Source organism: Borostomias antarcticus, assembly GCF_949987555.1.
Source record: "Borostomias antarcticus genome assembly, chromosome: 10".
NCBI classification, from domain to species: domain Eukaryota; kingdom Metazoa; phylum Chordata; class Actinopteri; order Stomiiformes; family Stomiidae; genus Borostomias; species Borostomias antarcticus.
The window spans coordinates 28,410,110-28,429,994 of NC_140243.1; the positions used below are offsets into that span (position 1 = coordinate 28,410,110).

Sequence of the window (19,885 nt, forward strand, 5' to 3'; positions counted from 1 at the left end):
CTGTCTGAACTAACACTAGCTTGCGTTAATGTTCCTCCAGCCACCTAAAAAGTGCCAATCAAAATAACAGATAAAGCATTATTTAGGCATGTTTATAGACTAGCTTACCTTTTTAACAAATTCTACAGCTGCTGTTATAATGGTAACCTACATCTGATTAAAATATGTCTATAAACCATATGACTTATTAAGTGATCCCATCCAGTTACATGTAATGAATTTCATTTTAAGCTCTATGACTTTACCAGCCTTATGAGATAAGTTAGGCCATCTTTATAGGCCTACTATTCAGTTAATAGGTTTTTTAGGCAGAGGCAGGGATTGTGGTAGGAGAGGACAGGACTGTGGCACAGGCACAGAGTGGAGGCACAGGTGAGAGAGAAGAGAGAGAGGTTGTTGAGAGGAGCGCAAGAGAGGAGAGAGGAGAAGGAAGGGGACAGAGAGGAACAAGGGAGGAAGAAGGGCGGTCTCCGATCCCCCGCTTTAGTTTTGAAATCGGACTCTTCTTCTCACACACCACCACACCAAGAGATCAGTTCCACAGGAAACACTGAGGACTTAAGCAGTTTGTGAGGCTTTAGAAGACTTTTATTTTGAAATGCCACATCAGAATCTCGTAAAATTAGACAGGTCAGATCCAGAGGGGGTCTACTACCACTGTGTAGCATAGAACCCGTGGCATCTTGGGTAGTTTTCTTTTAATCCTGATTTAATCCTGATTTAAGCAGTTTTTGAGACTTTAGAAGACCTTTATTTTGAAATGCCACATCAGAATCTCGTGAAACTCCACGAGTCAGACCCAGAGGGGGTCTACTACCACTGTGTATCATAGAACCCGTAGCATCTTGGGTAGTTTTCTTTTAATCTGATTTAATCCTGATTTAAGCAGTTTTTGAGACTTTAGAAGGCTTTTATTTTGAAATGCCACTTTAGAATCTCGTGAAACTCCACGAGTCAGACCCAGGTGGTCTACTACCACTGTGTTGCATAGAACCCGTGGCATCTTGGGTAGTTTTCTTTTAATCCTGATTTAATCCTGATTTAAGCAGTTTTTGAGACTTCAGAAGGCTTTTTGAAATGCAACATCAGAATCTCGTGAAAATCCACGAGTCAGACCGGGAGGGGGTCTACTACCACTGTGTTGTATAGAACCCGTGACATTTTGGGTAGTTTTCTTTTAATCTTGATTCAATCCCGATTTGAACCGTTTTTTTAAGGTGGACCGGATAATTTCAAACGGGTTCTGAGAAACGGGTTCTAACTTCAGCGTCGTATTTCCCGGCCTGAATTATTTCCCCAGTCCGCCCCCGAGTAGCCTGTCTAGGCTAGCCCCCCTCCTTTTTTGTTTAATTCAAAACTGCGAATTTCGCTGTTAAAACACATTTATGCACACACAGACATACACCAATGTTTGCCATGTCTCTCCTATGATGTTATTAGCCTCTCTTACTCTGAAAATGTAATTTAATGTTATTTATTGCTCTATAAATGTTCTTAGCCGGTAGACAAACATACTCCAGGAGCTTGCTCGATCGCCTTGTTGAGAGGGGTCAGGGAAGCATTTTTACAGCTCACTTTTCTGGCCCCCGGGTGATTACTGTTTTTTTGCTTCCCTCTGAAATATGTAGGGGTGGGATGTCTGCCCACCTCCCTTGTTCTCTGTAAAGCGCATTGTGTTGCCTCTGGGTATGAAATGCGCTATATAAATAAAGCTTTGATTGATTGATTGAAATATCTTTCAGACTTTTTGGTTTTGTTGTACTCCTTTTGTGGCCTAATTTGTCCCCTTTCAGATAGCCTATAGGTCTTCTGCCCAAACAATTGCATTAATGGGAGACATAGGGGATATGATAAAACAATGTAGGCTATTTTGTTCTAAACACTCCAGTGTTTCTAGTATCTCGAAGACTAAATCATTTTTGAGGACTAGAATGCTCATACACCGCTGAGATCGGCGGAGTCGAATGGGCAGATACATGTTTTGCTGATCTGGGCGCAAGTATGCTGTATTAAATATCTGGACAAACCTGTTTATATAAAACTGATTATCCAGAAGCTGCATGGTAGGATCAGAAGGGTACTTACGAATGACTGATATCCAGACAGTCTTTCCAACAGCAGACCACCAAAACTAGATTGATCTCGGGCGAGGCGACTACTTTTTTCACTGCGATTTTCCACTGCTCAAGTTGGTTTCATATTGGACATTCAACAGACATTATTCACATTCCGGGGCGTGCTGGGACTAATGGCGCGTTCCAGGCAACCCGTAACTCGTGTTTTTCCGACCTCCTACACGTGAAAATGCTCTGGAATGGCAGTCAAACCCGTAACTTCCCACCCGGCAACTAGGAGTACATCGATCTGTACGAGTTCACGGGTGGGAAGTTACGGGTTTGACTGCCATTCCAGAGCATTTTCACGTGTAGGAGGTCGGAAAAACACGAGTTACGGGTTGCCTGGAACGCGCCATAAAAAACAGCCCTGGAGCAGGCACCGCGCCAGGATTTCAGTTTTGGGTGGGCCAGGTGCATGGGCCTTAAATTCCAAACTAGATCACTGTTTTAACTTAATAAAAAGACTGACTGATATACTGGCATATTACCTGTGCTTTATACCGAATTTGGTTGCATGATATTACTTAAACGTTTGATTGCATTTTATAACGTTTCAGTGCATAGGACAGACCTACCCGCGGTCGCTCTCCATGGTTTTGACCAAAGACGAGCGCTCTGCAATCTTCATTACGCAATATGCACCTCAGGCGCAGCTCTCCATTTAGTACAGGCCTGTAAAAGCGGCCACATTGACCAAGTTAAAGCAACAAATCTAGTCTTTCCCACCCAGCTAGCAGATCATCAGTGGGTAGCCAGCGGCCCGCTGACGACCAACTCGGCGGCCCTACGGCGGGAGCCGCTACGGCGTGATCAGTGGCTACCGAGCGGTTCGTTGGTGGCGTGGCTCACACTGCACCCCTCCCCACACACTGCATGCTAATGCGCCTTATACATTGCTATGCTAATGCATGAAATATTGCTAATAATGCATGCAATAAATGAGAACAGATGTGTGAACTTTTATTTATTTAAAGTAGCACATCAATATAACACAGATTAATGCAATACTCGTAAGAGGAGACAGGTAGGCTAATACCCGTAAAAGGAGACAGGTACAGTAAAGAACATTTTCAAAAGCAGCATAACAAACATGCAGTACATTGTTTTTTAACTATCAGCATACATATAGTACACTATGAACAGCATATGACACAATATGGAGATGGACACTAGACATATGGTAGGCTATATAAATACTCTAGACAGATGGCATATACACAACTCTATTTACATAAGGTACATTCATACACCATATAGATGCCATGTACAGTAACAATCAATAGTTTGGACACCTTCTCATCCAGTTGAATGCAAAGGTGTCCAATCTTTTGACTGGTACTGTAACTGTACACAACTGTGCACACAACTCAGGTGTACAGTAGTCTGATGGCCTGGGGTGAATAAAAATAGAGTAGAATAAAAGCAGAATAACCTGGGGGGTTGTTTGTAGCCTCAGGAGACCATGCTGATCTTGCAAGCTCACATTCTGTTTCTCTCCAAACATCAGTCTGGACAAGCTTGATAGAAATGCATTTGTGCGCGAACAGAATTAAGTCAGAGCAATTTTGTGCAAAAGGCTTTTGTAGCAAGGATTAAATTAAAAAGCGGTGGATAAAAACCTGAAAGTTAGTCAGCGTATTAGTGACTATTCATCCGGCACAAAGGGTCTTCAGGGTCAATGTCAACTCTTAGTCCTTTAAGCATTGTGTCCGTCTCCCATCACGGTCTGAAGTCCCTTTCAAATAGGGTCTGACTTGAGTCTGTAGCTCCTCTTCAGTCACCGCCTTCAAGTTGGAATTTCTTCTAATGACTCCTAGAATGATAAAGAATGAATCAGTTTTATTGGCCATGGTAGTTTTTACACATACTAGGAATTTATTTACTTTGGTCAATGGTGCGTAACACTGACGGAGACTGTTCTTCCGGCTGCCATCTGAGCCTGGAGGACTAACACTCACCAGTCGTTCTCCAAGGTCTTAGTCTCCAGCTGGCCGGCTCTCAAACTATGTGAGCTCATTCTGATGGGACAGGGGAGCCACAAGGTCCTCAGGTGGGGCCAGATCCGTTGAGGGGCCAGTCATCGCGTTGTGCACTCTTGACAACTGTGCCTTTAGGCCCCTCCTCCCTCACCTCCACAATGCATTTAACTACATACTCCAATGATGGGCCCCCAAGACGTCACGGACGATCTAAAACGCAGAATTCAAAATAAATTTTACTTTGTACATGGCTGAAAGAATTGGTCTTTGATAAGTATATATAATTTAAAAAATGTGAACAGGTCAGAAAAAACAAACACCAACCATAAGAACTGGCGTCACATGCTGTGGTTTGTGGACGATAAGGTGGGTGGTCTAAAATATGATGAAAAATAATATTAAGATAAAGTCTAGACCTGCCTTGGTCCATGGTTTGAAAGACTGATCTAAATACGTACATACAATGATGTTGAGTGGTCATGTGCAGACACATATGGACAGTAACAGTGATAGATGGGGACAAACGGATGGATTTAGAACAGTCAAACAAAACAAAACACATTGCTAATAGGATTTAATTGAACATGGGATATGGAACTCTGATTTCTCTCTCTCTCTCACACACACACACACACACACACACGCAGAGGGAGGGGGGGCGTTACCTGAGCTGGCTGTATAGAGCAGTGGATCTCCCATGTCCTGTTCTGGCTTGCTCCTTCAGTTCTCTCTGCAGATTCCTCCTCTGAGCGTTGGAGCGCGAGTTCACCTCCTCCAGCTGCCGCAGACTGAGAGGGGTGGAGAACCAGGAAGAGAGGGAGCAATAGAAATATAGAAAGATTAAGACCAGTAACCCTCCCTACCCCCAAACAGATGCCAGAATTAGGATTAGGATGATTTCTCCATCACCCCCGACCCCCAGTGCCCGGCTATAGAGTACCTGGTCTGCACGTATATGCTGGTCTGTGCTAATCTTCACTGTTCTGTGTTAGTATAGCAGTAACATCCTGGTTCTACACTGGTCTCCATACCTGTTCTCTGTATTGGTCCTCATGTCTCCTCTTGCCCTCCGCCTGCATCATCACCTCCTTGAGTTTTTTTCCCAGTTTCTGGCACCTTCCAAAGCCAGTTTGGAGGTGCCAGAGCCCATAGGCTGCCTGGGCTGAAGGGAGAGACGGGACAACCAAGTGAAAAAAACAGAAATACTGCACACAGAAGAGACATGGATAGGACTGTCCAGTCTGTGATAGACCTCAGCAGTTTTGTCATCCACCGCAGAAACAGAATCTAATAAGATGGCTAATTATAGCAATAATAGCTTAGCTAGCTAGTAGTGCCAACTGCCTACCTAGCACAGCCTAAACATTGACCAAATGAACATGGTAACGTTCGCAGACGTTGCCAGAGCATTTGGGACAGCTATCTATTCTGTTCTCTCCCAAAATGATTAAAGATTGGCTTATAGCCAATCAGACGACGATTACATTGCCAAAACTGTAGCTATCTAACGTTAGCCGAGATGAATTCGCGTCAGGCAGGGGGGAACAGATCCTTGATGGTGACGCTATATTGTCCGTCACGGCTTGCAGGGCTAGAGTAGCTGCTTGAGTTTCTGACTTCAAAGCTGACAGTTCACTTCTAATTGTAGTCGCAACTTCGGCAACGCGGGCATCAATCGTTTGGCATATTTCAAACTTAGTGGCTTGTAGGTCAGACCGGAGTAAGTTTATAGCCTGAAGGATATTAGCATCATCTGGCTGGCCAGCGCTTACATCGGCTGGTTGTTGAACTAGCCCACGCGTGGTGGAACCGTCAGGAGAGTCAGGCGCAGACGAGGCCGTTTCATTTTTGTTCTTTCTGCCTTTCGACATCGTGTCCCGACACAAAAGTTGAATCAAAGTACACTTTAGTCACTAACATGAGCTTAGAGTATGCTAAATTCGGTTAAATGTTTGTGAAGTATAATTTTAAAGAACGATTTGCGGAAGCTAGTCGGGAATACGTCCTACCCATGGAGGTATAATATAACGGATAATTCCAAACGGGTTCTGAGAAACGGGTTCTAACTTCAGCGTCGTCTGCATTTGGTGGTAATTATAACGCTGAGTTGGCAACTTGGTAACATTTCAGTTGTGACCGTTTCTTGAACTTTTGTGAGGCGATGTCCTATGTTCCCCGGGTCCTATGTTCCCCCCCAAAAAAGGTTCTATGTTCCCCGGGTCCTATGTTCCCCGAGAAACGCGAAAGATAAATGTGATTATGCCATCGCATGATTTAATGCCAAAAGGGCAAAATTATATGCGCACATTTTTTCACATCAAGTTTCAAAAATGTTGCATAAACTTGACATGGATCAAACGTAGCCTAGCCTATGATGCGCAACGCGTATCGCCTCAGTAGGCCACTCTACTGGAGGCCGAGTGCCGTTTCTTGTTTTCTTACACACAAAAAATGCAATGATTATGCAATGGAATATGCAGGGTTGAATGTTTTAATTCTTCTCTTTTTTTAATTATTTTTTTCTTTTCTGAAGTTAGCCTATCACCAAATAAGATAACTGTTGTCTGTATTTTTTCATAGGCCTATGTGTGTGATGGCCTATTTATTAAACTTCAGTTATTTCAAGCGCATAGTGGTTGAGTGACTATAATTTCTACTGCGATCACTATCATTTCAATCCTCTCTCCATGGAGATTTTTCCCCCAACGGATTTGCGCCTCTCATGAGCCAGATCCCAACTCACAGCAGGATGGGTTTGGACTGGGACACTGTCAACTTCACGAAGGCATCAAGCAGCTTCTCCATTCATTGACATAAAACCAATAGTAGGCTAGCCTTACAATCTAGAATAGCCTACATATAGTCAGAGCTGCTTTGGGTAGCCTACTGAGGCGATATGCGTTGCGCATCACAGGCTAGGCTACGTCCCCTGTTAAGTTAACATGCAACATTTGATGTGAAATAATGCGGGCATGAAATCATGCAAGCCTCGCATATTTTGCACGGAATTCTGTGATTATTGTGGTGAAAATGCAACCTTTCTAAAATAGGTGCATAATCTGCCCCTTTTGGCATTAACATGCGATGGCATAATCACGTTTTTCTTTAGCGTTTCGGGGGTAACATAGGACCCGGGGAACATAGGACCCTTTTTCGGGGGGAACATAGGACCCGGGGAACAAAGGACCCATAGACATGTTCCCATGCTGGCAGACCCATGCGATAGCGCTCTCTAGCTAAAGTTAGCTAGCTAATGTTTGAAGACGCACATTTCGTCGGCATGTGAAACAAAGCAAGACATGGTGAATTACGAGAATTAAATAATTATGATTTGTCCGACAAAACATGTCCATCGTTGGCTGAGGCGCTGTCCATGGTGTTGAAAGGTGCAGTCACTATGCTAAATGCCGTCAGTAGGTGCCGTGACGCGTGAAGTAGACGACAAGAGAGCGCTTCTGACATAGCCTAGGCTACATTGTATTTTCCAATTACGAACAGTTGAGCCCTGAAAATAAATGTGTTGCAACAGAATGAGCACATCGTTCCTGCCTCTGTATTGTAATGGCAGAGAGAACACTAATCCTTTTCACTTTTATTTTTCAGCATGTCACTCTCAACAATTTTAAAAGGAACCACCTCCCACCCCTTTGACCGCCCACCTATGGTGGTTGTTTGAGGAACACGCCTCAAAGCTACAGGTTTTTACTCTTTTTATATGTATAAAAAAGAATTGTTGGCAATCAGCTTGACCTCTCACAATATTAGATATACTATACATCTAACCTTTATTTGACTTAAAATTGTTCAAATAAACAAGAAATACATTTACCATTTACCTGTAGCTCATTATATACATTCTGTTAACTTCTAGATATCTATTGACCTATGTCAATATGTGAATTGAAATATGATACACATTTACTCTTGATCATGGCTGCTGACATCTATAGAAATTGGTCATGTGAATAGATTTGCTTTTGTAGTCTGTTGTAGTTGGCTTCATACTGTACCTCTGGCTCATCAATATTATTCCTTTCATCTCATTAGGCTGGAAAAAGTTACATATTGAAAAACTGTAGTGTCCGGACCCCCAGCCCCAGGACCAAGAGCGCACAATCGGGTTCACCAGATCCACCTTGGCTTTTCACTCAGCCCCGGTGGCAGTGCCTGAAGAGCTGGGGCAGCAGGCACTGGCACTGCTCAACCCGGCCTCCCCTCTCCTTCCCTTAAAGGCCCGGCTGACGGGGAGGCTGATGTCCTTAGAGGGACGTGTTGTCGAGGTTAGTTCACATTCCGAGTTACAGGCGGGTCTCTTATACTTCAAAATATGGGCTGGCTTTTCAAATTCTGATTCCAAAGACATGTCCCATTTAGCTTGTTAGAGGTCTCTTTAACTCCACTTTTTGATTTTAGAGTTGAGGTGCATGTACCCTACACCACAGATTAATGAACATTGCATCTCTTCAACATTTTAACTGCAAAAATTCAGTAGAACAAAATGATCCAACGTGCTGTTCTTTATGAAATGGGAAGTATTTACATGTGTTGGAAATATGGAAAGGGGCTGTAGGGATAGAGGGGATGATATTGTATATGCTTACAAGATACATTTCTATAACTTTTGCCCATGTTTGAGTCCAGGCCTGTGTATTAAGCACTATGATGTAATTGTACCGAGTGAAACGTGGAGTAGCTGGTGAAGGTGCACAGTTCCTCCACGAGGGTCGTCCCTATTGGCGCAACTGTTTATTTGTTTATTTAGGAGGATCCCCATTAGCTCTACCCTAAAGTAGAGCTACTTTTAGTTGGGTCCACATTTAAAACATTACATTACAAATATAATTTAAAACATACATTACATATATCAAACAGATAAAACATACATTATAAATGTCAAACTTTAAAACAGTATCATACAGTTTTACATTGTCATCATAAAAACACTAATATCAAATATATAGCATAAATAAAACAATCTTCAAACCATGTAAAACTACACATTTCCATTTACAGAGCATCGCCATCTAGTGTCTCAAGTATGCAGTACCCAAGTGTTTCCTTATTTGTTTTTGAACATACGTATGTGTCATGGTTATAATTTATGTTGGTAGTAGGTTCCATGACTTCATGGCTCTGTATCTCGCAACTGTCAGTGTGTCCGCATCCCAAGCAGGAGACCCCGGTTCTAATCCCGCCCTGGGCATGCCGAAACAAATGGGTTACATAATCTTAATTATGTATCTTCCTGTTTTTGTTGTAGATCTCTTCAGTTATGAGGCTGACTGTCCAAAATGAGGAGTACCCACTCCAGAAGTTGACACTGGAGAAGGTAAAAATGTTTTTAGTAAGAAATCTTACTTCAATTGTATCTGTCTCTTTTAATAACAAATAATCTTGCCATTTACTTTTAAACATTTTGAAATGTATTAATACCATGAGCATTTTTTGTACCCTTGACCAATTTCCTACTCATTGATGATGTTGTTAATGATGATGAAGTTAAAATCATAATTCCTGTCTCAGCACTTTTCTTTTATACTATTATCAGGACGGAGAAAGGGTGGTGGTCTCCCTCTGGAGGGTGGCCATCCTCCTCAAGGCCCCCCTCAACAGTGTGGTGAGGGTGTCCCATATAAAAGGCAGGCAAGGCACATATGGGTACACTGCGTCCAGCACTAACTGGACCACTATAGAGGTAAATTATGATATGGTAAATGTGGTGAAATGGGGATTTCACAAATGTATTGGGATATGTGCACAAATTTCACATTACCCGTCCGGTCAGTCCACAAGGCACATCTTAGTCAGAAGTTAACTGTACACCTATAACTAACCACTGCTAATGTGTAACCGATTGAATCGTGACTCCTCTTAAACCCTCATGGATTGAGGTAGTCCTCGGGGATCATGTTAGTTGTGGTGAAACTCAGGCCGATAGGGAACTCTCTTGGCAAAGTTGGTAGCACATCTGAGTTGCGAGAACAACGTCACAGGTACGCGCCCTGGACAATGCCTTAACATGGGTCAAGTGACAAAACTAAAAACACCGAACTAAATAGAATAGAAAGTTTATTTGCCATGTGTAACAAGCACAGATACAGGCACATTTGAATTATTGTCATCGCTTGTCCTTACAAATATCTTATCAGTACTAATCAGTTCCTCATTCCAGTCCTAGGTGCGGAGCTAGACATTTAAAGGTTCCCAAACTGGTAGATTACTATCCGTAGTCTAGCATTCCATCCGTCTAGCATAATCTATCAGTATCCACATCTACTTATCTCATCTGATCATGGACAGCTGTGTCTGTGTCCATGATATAGGCAGTGCAATTAAATAACATTTCAAGTATACAGTTGTGCAGTCAGTTGTTGTTGTCTGTTGTATAGGAAAGAGTCAATTGTTATTGTCTACCAATCGGGGGGGGGGGTCGAGGTGGTAGGCCAACGGGGGCTGGGAGGGGGGGGTCAGCGAGGGCAGGGGAGTGGGATTGAGAGACTGGCCTATCTGAACAGAACAGTCGCGGGGCAGGGGTGGGGGGGGTTAACTGTCCAGGCCAAGGGGTGGTGGTGATGGAGATAATGGGTCATGGGGGGGTGTCTTCAGTGTCAGTCTACTGCAACTGTTGGCTGTTGAGCTTGCGGACCACATCGGGAAAGAAGCTGTTGTGGTACCACTCCTTTGTGGTCCTGATGCTCAGCCATCTTCCGTCTCCCCGGCGAGATGGTGCTAATAGGTGGTAGCTGGGGTGGTTGGTGTCTTTTGTGCAGAGCAGAATGAACTCCGTCACATATGCTCCTTTGTCCTTGAAAATGCTACACAAAAATAAATATGGAGAAAAAGTGCTTGAAATGAAATAATATGATTTTAATCTGTACACTGAATCATATGTTTCATTGCTCTTCTGTAGGTGCAAACACAACAGGTCCATGCCAAGACCATTGAGGTGGTGGGGGTCATGGCAGAGGAGGCGGACGAGATCTATTAGAGAGATCTAACCCTCCTCCTTATGGATGAAACCATGCTCCACGTGAAGAGGGCTCTGTGGGAGGAGGTGGTGGGGGGGCTGGAGCTGCCCAAGTCCCCATATGGACTGAGGGCAGATATAGAGGGAGAGGAGGTACTGGCTCTCCGAGAGCTATTTTTTATTTTCTTCAATTGATTTAAGTTTTTATATTGATGTGGGCAAGAACTTCCCCTTTTCGTTGTTTTCCATATACTCAGTTTCAGCTACAGTAAACTCTGAAAACCTTTAACAGGCCCTAGACATAGTGTATATTTAGATAAGCTGCACTGCCATTGCCTTGCTTGGATTAGCCAACTCGACATTAGATATGGTCAGATTTCCCCAGCAACAATCTAATCTTGACCTGGCCGATCGACTAAATGATTAGATCACCATAACCCAAGATTGTCATATGACCAGCCCCCACCTCCTGGTCAAGGAGTATATTTAAGAACCAACAGACTGTAGACACAGCGCTGTTTGCTCATGCTGTAGTTTTACTCTAGCACACGCTAGCCTCTGCTTAGCTTAGCTCCTAGCTCCCAGCTTAGCATTGTTTCATGTTAGCCTGTTAGCTTAGTCACTCAACCTGTTGCTTTCATCATCAACTCTGTGCTACTCATCTCCCCTGCGAAAACACTCTGTACGGTATTGTATTGCAATTGCCATAACAGTGTCATACTTGTGCCAGCCGAGATATTGTATCTTGGCTATTATCTTGTAATACTATATGCTTACTCATTGTTTAATAAACCCACATGATTCATGGCTTCCGGTAATCCAACTGTCTGAGAATCTACATCAAAACCATTTAAGTTTTAGTTTGATTAATGTTCATGGACGTTTGTGTAGAAGAGCTGTTGTTTTTGTTCTTTAAATACATATGTTACGGTCAATGTGAGAAAACGGGGAATGTGAGCTTTTCCCGGTTATTGCGCACATTCCCCGACCTCGCGGGGAATGTAGGAGAAACATGTTCGTTTCTCACATCTCCCGGGTAATGTGCACATTCTCCGACCTTGCGGGAGATGTGAGAAATTGGTTAGTATTTCTCACATCTCCCGCAAGGTCGGGGATTGTGCACATTAACCGGGAAATGCTAGCAATTCCCGACCTTGCGGTAAATCTAGCAAAGTCCAACCGTATGCAAAACCTCTGCGCAGCCGGGTGGTGGGAGAGGGCTCGTGCGCTTAGAACGAGGCGCTTGACATTTTGCCCATGGTTTTCGAATACATAGCATCAATTGCATTAATGGAAACATTGGGTCTAATTATACATGTGTTGAAAGTTAAGATAATTAGCCTACAAGCCGCGAGGCTACGCAACACAATAAGCAAAACAATCTCACTGTTTAACTCGTCCCACTCCTCTGTTTCACTCGCCCCGCACGGCAGGGACAAGAGAAACAATGCACATCTTCTGTTCTCGGCCGTCTTGAATTGAACTGTTACACCACAGAACGAAACTTACAACTAATAGGTTAGTAAAGGACATGTACAAGTTGTTTGTCATCATCAAAAAATGTAATCTCCATCTTTATTAATTTCTGTGTAAATCTGATCAAACCAAAAAGTGTTTCATTCGTCCCGGTCCTCCCCTACAGTTAATAAGTCTGTGGTCTACCTTGAACAGTAATATAGCCTATGCTGCACACAGTGTGAGTAGTATTAGGAGGATAGGCCTACACTGGTGATCAAGTTAACAAACGCAAAATGAAAATTGCAACAACAGGAAGGTGGGAACCTCCAAAGGAACCCTACACGTTAGCTAGCCGAAAGAAAGACGAAAAATCTCTCACAGGTGTGCGCCAGTAACGTTAGCCCAACTACCGTGGGTGCCTCTTATGGTGCACGCCCTCTGAGGCGTCACATAAGCCCTCTCCCACCACCCGGCTGCGCAGAGGTTTTGCATACGGTTGCGCTTTCCTAGATTTACCGCAAGGTCGGGAATTGCTAGCATTTCCCGGTTAATGTGCACAATCCCCTACCTTGCGGGAGATGTGAGAAATACTAACCAATTTCTCACATCTCCCGCAAGGTCGGAGAATGTGCACATTACCCGGGAGATGTGAGAAACGAACATGTTTCTCCTACATTCCCCGCGAGGTCGGGGAATGTGCGCAATAACCGGGAAAAGCTCACATTCCCCGTTTTCTCACATTGACCGTAACATATATATTAAAAAAGCTTACCATGTTAAACTGTGTGTGTGTGTGTGTGTGCACCTGTATTGCTGGTCCGATTGGCTTTGAGGTAAGGCGCCGCTTTGTGAGAACAAAAGCTCAGAAGAAGTAAGCTAAGTAAGCTTATAACAAGCGTCCCCCAAAATAAGATTTAGCTATGATTCATTGGAGATTAGTTATGTTTTTTCAGATCCTGAAGTACAGAAGGTTATATGTGTTCTGAAACATGTTTGATGTCATTATCTAAATGTCCGACTGGATAGCTGACGGTAGTGGGCGTTTAGCTATTCAGCAAGTCTGCTAGTTCGCAATACTGTAACTTCACTAGCTAACTGTACCAAAACCATGTTTTTGCTTCTGCATAGTCCACACAGCGTCATGCAATTGAATGCTCTAAAGCAGGGGTCCCCAAACTTTTCAGCCTGCGACCCCCAAAATAACGGTGCCAGAGACTTGCGACCCCCTCTATACCCAGAGGTGGAAGCATGCAAATGTTTGCGCGCACACGTACTAATAGGCATAACACCAACACAACAAAAGAACACAATCTATTGTAATATTTTAGTAGCTGTATTATTATTAATGTAAACACTATTTTTACCATTTGTAACAATTATGGTTAATAGGATATTTTTAATTTTTTTTTATGATCTCGCAGCCCCCCCACCTCATCATCTCAAGACCCCTCATCCCCGTCTCGCGACCCCCCAGGGGGTCCCGACCCCCACTTGATGATACTGTGTTGCTCTTATGTAACAGGTCACAGTGGCGCTGGCAGCCATACCAGTGGCCACACCTATTGTATCTGCACAGAAGACAGTGTCTTCTTGGATGGTAAATAGATCATTATAATAGTGTTCTTTCTTTGTTGATGGTGCTGATACAGTAGATATCCCCATGCCATCTATTACATTTCCTTTCTTATGACACGCAGACAAAAAGACACACGCTCTACTGTGAGCAACCCCATGAAAATTGTGTCATTGTGGCTTTGCCTCCTCAGCCAGAGTTAATTGACAGTGTCTCGGATCAAAGTACTATCGAAAAGTACTTTCTAGGAAGGAGGGTATGTAGGAAGGGAGGAAGGAAGGAAAGAAGGAAGTCTGTGTTTCAGAGTGTAATGTCATGTACACAATAAAAATACAGCATACAGCAAACTAAGGATTAACAATAGAATTTAATTAAACTAAACTCAAACAATACATAAAATACATAAATCAAACATGGGATGTGCGGTCAGTCATCAGTGGTGTAAGTGAGTGCATGAGTGAGTGAAGGGTGTATGAGTGCAGTGTTGAGTAGTGAAGGGTGTACGAGTGCAGTGTTGAGTAGTGAAGGGTGTATGAGTGCAGTGTTGAGTAGTGAAGGGTGTATGAGTGCAGTGTTGAGTAGTGAAGGGTGTATGAGTGCAGTGTTGAGTAGTGCAAAATCAGATTCAAACTACAAAGCAAGACAAAGCAATCAGTGTCCCCCGGGAGGAGGAAGGGCAGCAACTGAGCTCCCAGCTCTTCTGGTAGAGCCCTGACACACCGGGCCCAGGTGTGCCAGGGTAGCTGCTGATGACGGCCACGCCCACCTCAGGAACATGCTAGGACAGACACACTGAACAGACAGTGAACACACACACACGACACACCCAGACAGGCAAATGGAGTAGGCGGGGCCATCACAAAACTAAGATGCCTGGATAAAAAAATATGTGGTGGTCCCATAAGAAAAGCTCTGTGCTTCCTAGTTAGTTAGAGACGATTGACTACCGACTGCTGGATTTATGGGGTGACAGTGACAGTCGTGAGTTAAGCCAACGTGATCTCATGGGAAAGCGTATGAATAGCACGCCAATTTAAAGTAATTTCGTGTGTCATGTCAACGCATTTTAATCTTTTCGCGTGACTTTTGACGCCCTATTATTTTACATTGCAACCGTGTTGGGTGTACAGCCCGAAATCATGTGACTACCAAATCCGCGTCGCGTCTGCTCTTTCTGCATTTTGTACACATTAAATAGGAGGACTGGACTGAAAATATATACAGTAGGACTCCACTTATCCGAACCCAACGGGACCGAAGGTCGTTCGTATCTCTGAAATGTCCGGATGACTGAAACTTATGTTAAAATGCACCAAATTCAATAAGTGGTATACTTGTTCCATATAGACTCATAATAGACCGATAAATAACCTTAATTACTTGTGAAAATGCATCAAAATTGCAATCAAATAGCCAACTAAACTCATATAGCCTAGCCTATAATAGACCTACAGAAGCCTATAATAAAATAACCGAATTTCCAATTGAGTGTGTGCTTTGATCAAATACTTTATTCTCAAATGAGGCGTAGGCCTACGCTGCATCGATAGGCTACTGTATTCGTAGAACAAAATGGTATAGCCTAAAAACAACCCAACATTAGAACAATTAGAGCAAATTATAATCAAGAAATAAATAAATGAAATGACAGACAAGTTGTCGTGTCTTAGGCTATTGTAGCCTAAAAGAAAGTCTCTAAAACAACCAATGTAGGCTAACGTGGCCTAGGCTGTAGGCTATTATTTAACAAATACAGTAGGTTTAGTAGGCTAATCTACATGCCCACAACCAGTGTTGGGCAGTAACGCGTTACTAGTAACGCGCTACAGTAATAATATTACTTTTTCCAGTAACGAGGGGTGTAGCGAGTTACTAATCACATTTCAGTAATAATATTACAGTTACTTGCCCCCAGAAAGCTCGCTACTGCATTACTTTTGTCATAGGCCTGCTCTGTTTATTTATTTTCGTTTTACAAAGGGTGAAATAAAGTTTTGATTTCAGATTGAAGAACGTTCCGCTCATATCACGTCCCGTCACATTATAACCAGGCAAGCAGCGAGACATCACACCAGACTAGACCAGACCAGACCAGACCAGACTAGACTAGACCGTCCCGTCACATTATAACCAGGCAAGCAGCGAGCGAGCGGAGCTATTTGAACATGACGACGTTAACATTCCATGGCTGGAAATACGCACACTATTTCGATTTCCTGGAACTGAAAGACAACAAGAATGTTGTCAAGTGTAAACTGTGTGTAAGTTCTACTAAGACTCTTTCTTGTGCCAGAAACACCACCTCAAATCTCCTGAAACATTTGCTACGCCAACACAGCAACATGAAGTTGGTGGAAAGAGAACCGGACCGTGATGAGCACGCTGCAAAAGGTAGTCATTATGGAAAGTAATATATTACATAAGTAACTAGTTACTTTTGGCTGGGAGTAATAGGTAAAGTAACGATATTACTTTTAAAAAGGGTAATGAGTAATAAGTAATATATTACATTTTTTGAGTAACGAGCCCAACACTGCCCACAACACGTCTGTGTTCCTGAAGTCCATTAACTGGGAACGAAAAATGACTCGATGCTCCTCTGCTTCAGGTTGCTGACGCGCTTTCTGGCTATAGGAATGCAGCTCTCGCGCAGCAGACTCGTTTGCGTTTTGTGCTCGACATTAGAGTAACAAAGAAAACGTGACAGTAGTCTACAGCCTACAGGCAACATGTAGGTTTACATATAGTTCTGTTTTTATTCACAGTAGGATACAGTACGTGTTTATTATGACAGATTTAAATGCAAGTAGGCCTACAGTACTGTAATGAAAATCCCACCAGTAACCAGATAGCAGGCAAAAAAAAAAAAATGTAAGCCTGTCCGGTAGACCGGGAGGTTCGGATCTCTGAAGTTCGGATGATCGAGGTCCTACTGTATATTAATTTCGGAGATATCTTAGTAACATCAAGATTAAACTAGTTAGGCAGTTTTATGTTGTGTGCGTCGTATTTAATCAGTTTGGCAAATTTACGTAGTGTCTAGCTAACTAGGGTTAGCCGAACCAGCCCAACTGCTGGCTGGTGAGAGATGGAACCCCTGCCTGGCTGGTGAGAGATGGAACCCCTGCCTGGCTGGGGATGAGAGATGGAACCCCTGCCTGGCTGGTGAGAGATGGAACCCCTGCCTGGCTGGTGAGAGATGGAACCCCTGCCTGGCTGGGGATGAGAGATGGAACCCCTGCCTGGCTGGGGATGAGAGATGGAACCCCTGCCTGGCTGGGGATGAGAGATGGAACCCCTGCCTGGCTGGGGATGAGAGATGGAACCCCTGCCTGGCTGGTGAGAGATGGAACCCCTGCCTGGCTGGGGATGAGAGATGGAATCCCTGCCTGGCTGGGGATGAGAGATGGAACCCCTGCCTGGCTGGTGAGAGATGGAACCCCTGCCTGGCTGGTGAGAGATGGAACCCCTGCCTGGCTGGGGATGAGAGATGGAACCCCTGCCTGGCTGGGGAATGCGTCTCGGCTAGACACCTGCAAACTGCTGCTCCTGGCAACCGATCTTTTGATAACGTGGGATCAAATTATCTACAGCTATTTTCTTTCCTGAAAAGATAATAAAACGTAGTAAAATGACGTATTAACAGATGTAGAGCTAAACTGTAGAGCTAAAATTACAAGTCTTTTGGCTGCTTTGAATAACCCCGCCACCACTGCTACCAGCCAGTGCCATCACGTATGTCATTTCGAACGTACCCATTCACCCATTGGTCAATGGTAGTCATGGTAGCACGCAGTTGATCAATGGTAGTCATGGTAGCACGCAGTAAAGATCAATGGTAGTCATGGTAGCACACAGTAACATGGTAGAGGTTAGTTAGCAGGCTACGCGAACGGTGAGTAATGGATGAAGCAATTTATTTGTTGTTGTTTTAAAATAATAATAATTATGCAGGTCTTCTGCTGAAATACCATGTTATTCATTAACTGGATGCTATTAGAGTTTATTTTGTGATATTTATGTAGTTAAGCCACGATTGTGTCCGATTGTTCTAGCTAGCTTGCTAACTTACTAGGCTAACCTTACTGTCGACCCGCGTGGTAGCTAGATGCTAGTAACGTTAGTAGCTAGCTAGCTAGCTAGTAGCAATCGGTAAGACACAATCCTTGGTTATTGGAAAAAAATAATTGTAATTTTAATATTAAGAATTGAAATATTGGTACCTGTTATAAGGGTTCATGAGAAGTCCATATAATATAATGTATAAAATTATGTATAAAAATTAGCCTGACTGGCAACCACATGAATCTAGTCAAACCGTCACAATATGTGTGCCAATATGTCTGTGCCTGTGTCTCTCCTCATCTCTCTATCCTCTGTGCCTCCTCTTCTCCCTCCCTCCCTGAGATGGCGAATCTGGAGACATGTCCAATACCATCGCTGATGATATTGGACGTGTCTCCAGATTTTGAGCTCCCTGAGCTCCACCTGCTCTCTGTAGCCTGCAGCCTGACCCCACTCTTCAGCTTGCAGCCCAGCGACCTCAGTATGTTCAGCAGGTGGCGCCGGAACTTCACCCCCACAAAGGCATACAGCACTGGGTTGAGGCTGCTGTGAAGGTAGCCCAGGGAGGAGGTGGCTGTGAGGGCTTTCGCCAGGCTGGTCCTGCTCTGGCAGGACTCAGCCAGGGTGTTGTTTACGTGGAGAGTGTCCATGATGAGGGTGATGTTGTAGGGCGTCCAGCAGATGAAGAAGAGCAGCACCAGGGCCAGGATGATCCTGATGGCCCTGTGCTTCTCGTGGCCCAGGGAGCTGTAACGCAGCCGCAACAGGATGCTGGAGTAGCAGAAGAGGAGGACGGCCGAGGGCACCAGGAAGCCCACTATGTGGTAGAGCAGGCGGGAGGCCAGGCGCCAGCTAGTCGCAGACTGGGAGAAGCCCAGGTAGTTTTGAATGCACTGCACTCTGTCCTGTCTGGTATCCGGCAGAGCCTCCAGGAAGATCCAGTCAGGGATGGAAAGAAAGAGAGAGAATAGCCAAACAGACAGGCAGCTGGCCTGAACCATCCAGGGTTTTCTGCGGGAGTACATCCGTGTAGCGTGGATGGTGGACAGGTAGTGGTTCAGACTGATGCAGCCCAGCAGGTAGATCCCACAGTAGAAGTTCAGCTGGTGGGAGAGAAAGAGAGGAGAGTTGGGGGAGGTACTGTTAGAGCGACTGGTAGAATAAACAGTGTTTAAACAGATAAACTTCTTTTCCCCAGGCTTTACCGTGAACATGGCTCCAGCGATCTTGCAGAGGGGCGTCCCGAAGCTCCACCCCTGTTCCTGAGCAGCCTGAGCAGCCCAGAAGGGCAGGGTGAAGAGCAGCAGGCTGTCTGCCACGCCCAGGTGCAGGATGAAGGTGTCCGCCACACTCCAGCCCCCTCTCCACCTCTTCTGGACCAGAAACACCAGGACCAGCCCGTTTCCCAGCAGGCCCAGAACGAGCCCAAGGGTGTACAGCACCGGGAGGAGCACCGCGTCGAAGCGCATTCGTTCACTTAAGCTACACATCTCTTTAAAGTCACCTAGGAATCAGAATCAGATTTTATTTTGCCAGTCTTTTACACATACTACTGTAGGAATTTGTAGCTGTACTGTAATTACCAGTGTCATTGTCACTCTCATTCCAATAATCGAAGAAATCGTCAGGTAATTCATCAAATGTTATCGTCAACTTGTCACTCTGTTCATCCATTGGGGATTCCTGTTATGTACAAGAAAGCATAAATACACATACTGTAAGCTTA

At 44.2% G+C, this 19,885-nt stretch overlaps 1 protein-coding gene across 1 annotated transcript; it reads right to left on the reverse strand.

Annotated features, from left to right (window-relative positions):
* Nucleotides 1-9,975: 9,975 nt before the first annotated feature.
* On the reverse strand, nucleotides 9,976-19,628 carry LOC311314373 (C-X-C chemokine receptor type 3-like; the record flags this gene model as incomplete). The annotated part of the gene is made up of 3 exons (XM_084444709.1): nucleotides 9,976-10,064; nucleotides 18,530-19,262; nucleotides 19,365-19,628. 3 exons carry the CDS (start codon nucleotides 19,626-19,628, stop codon nucleotides 9,976-9,978), a joined length of 1,086 nt encoding a protein of 361 aa, XP_084300835.1.
* Nucleotides 19,629-19,885: the final 257 nt, after the last annotated feature.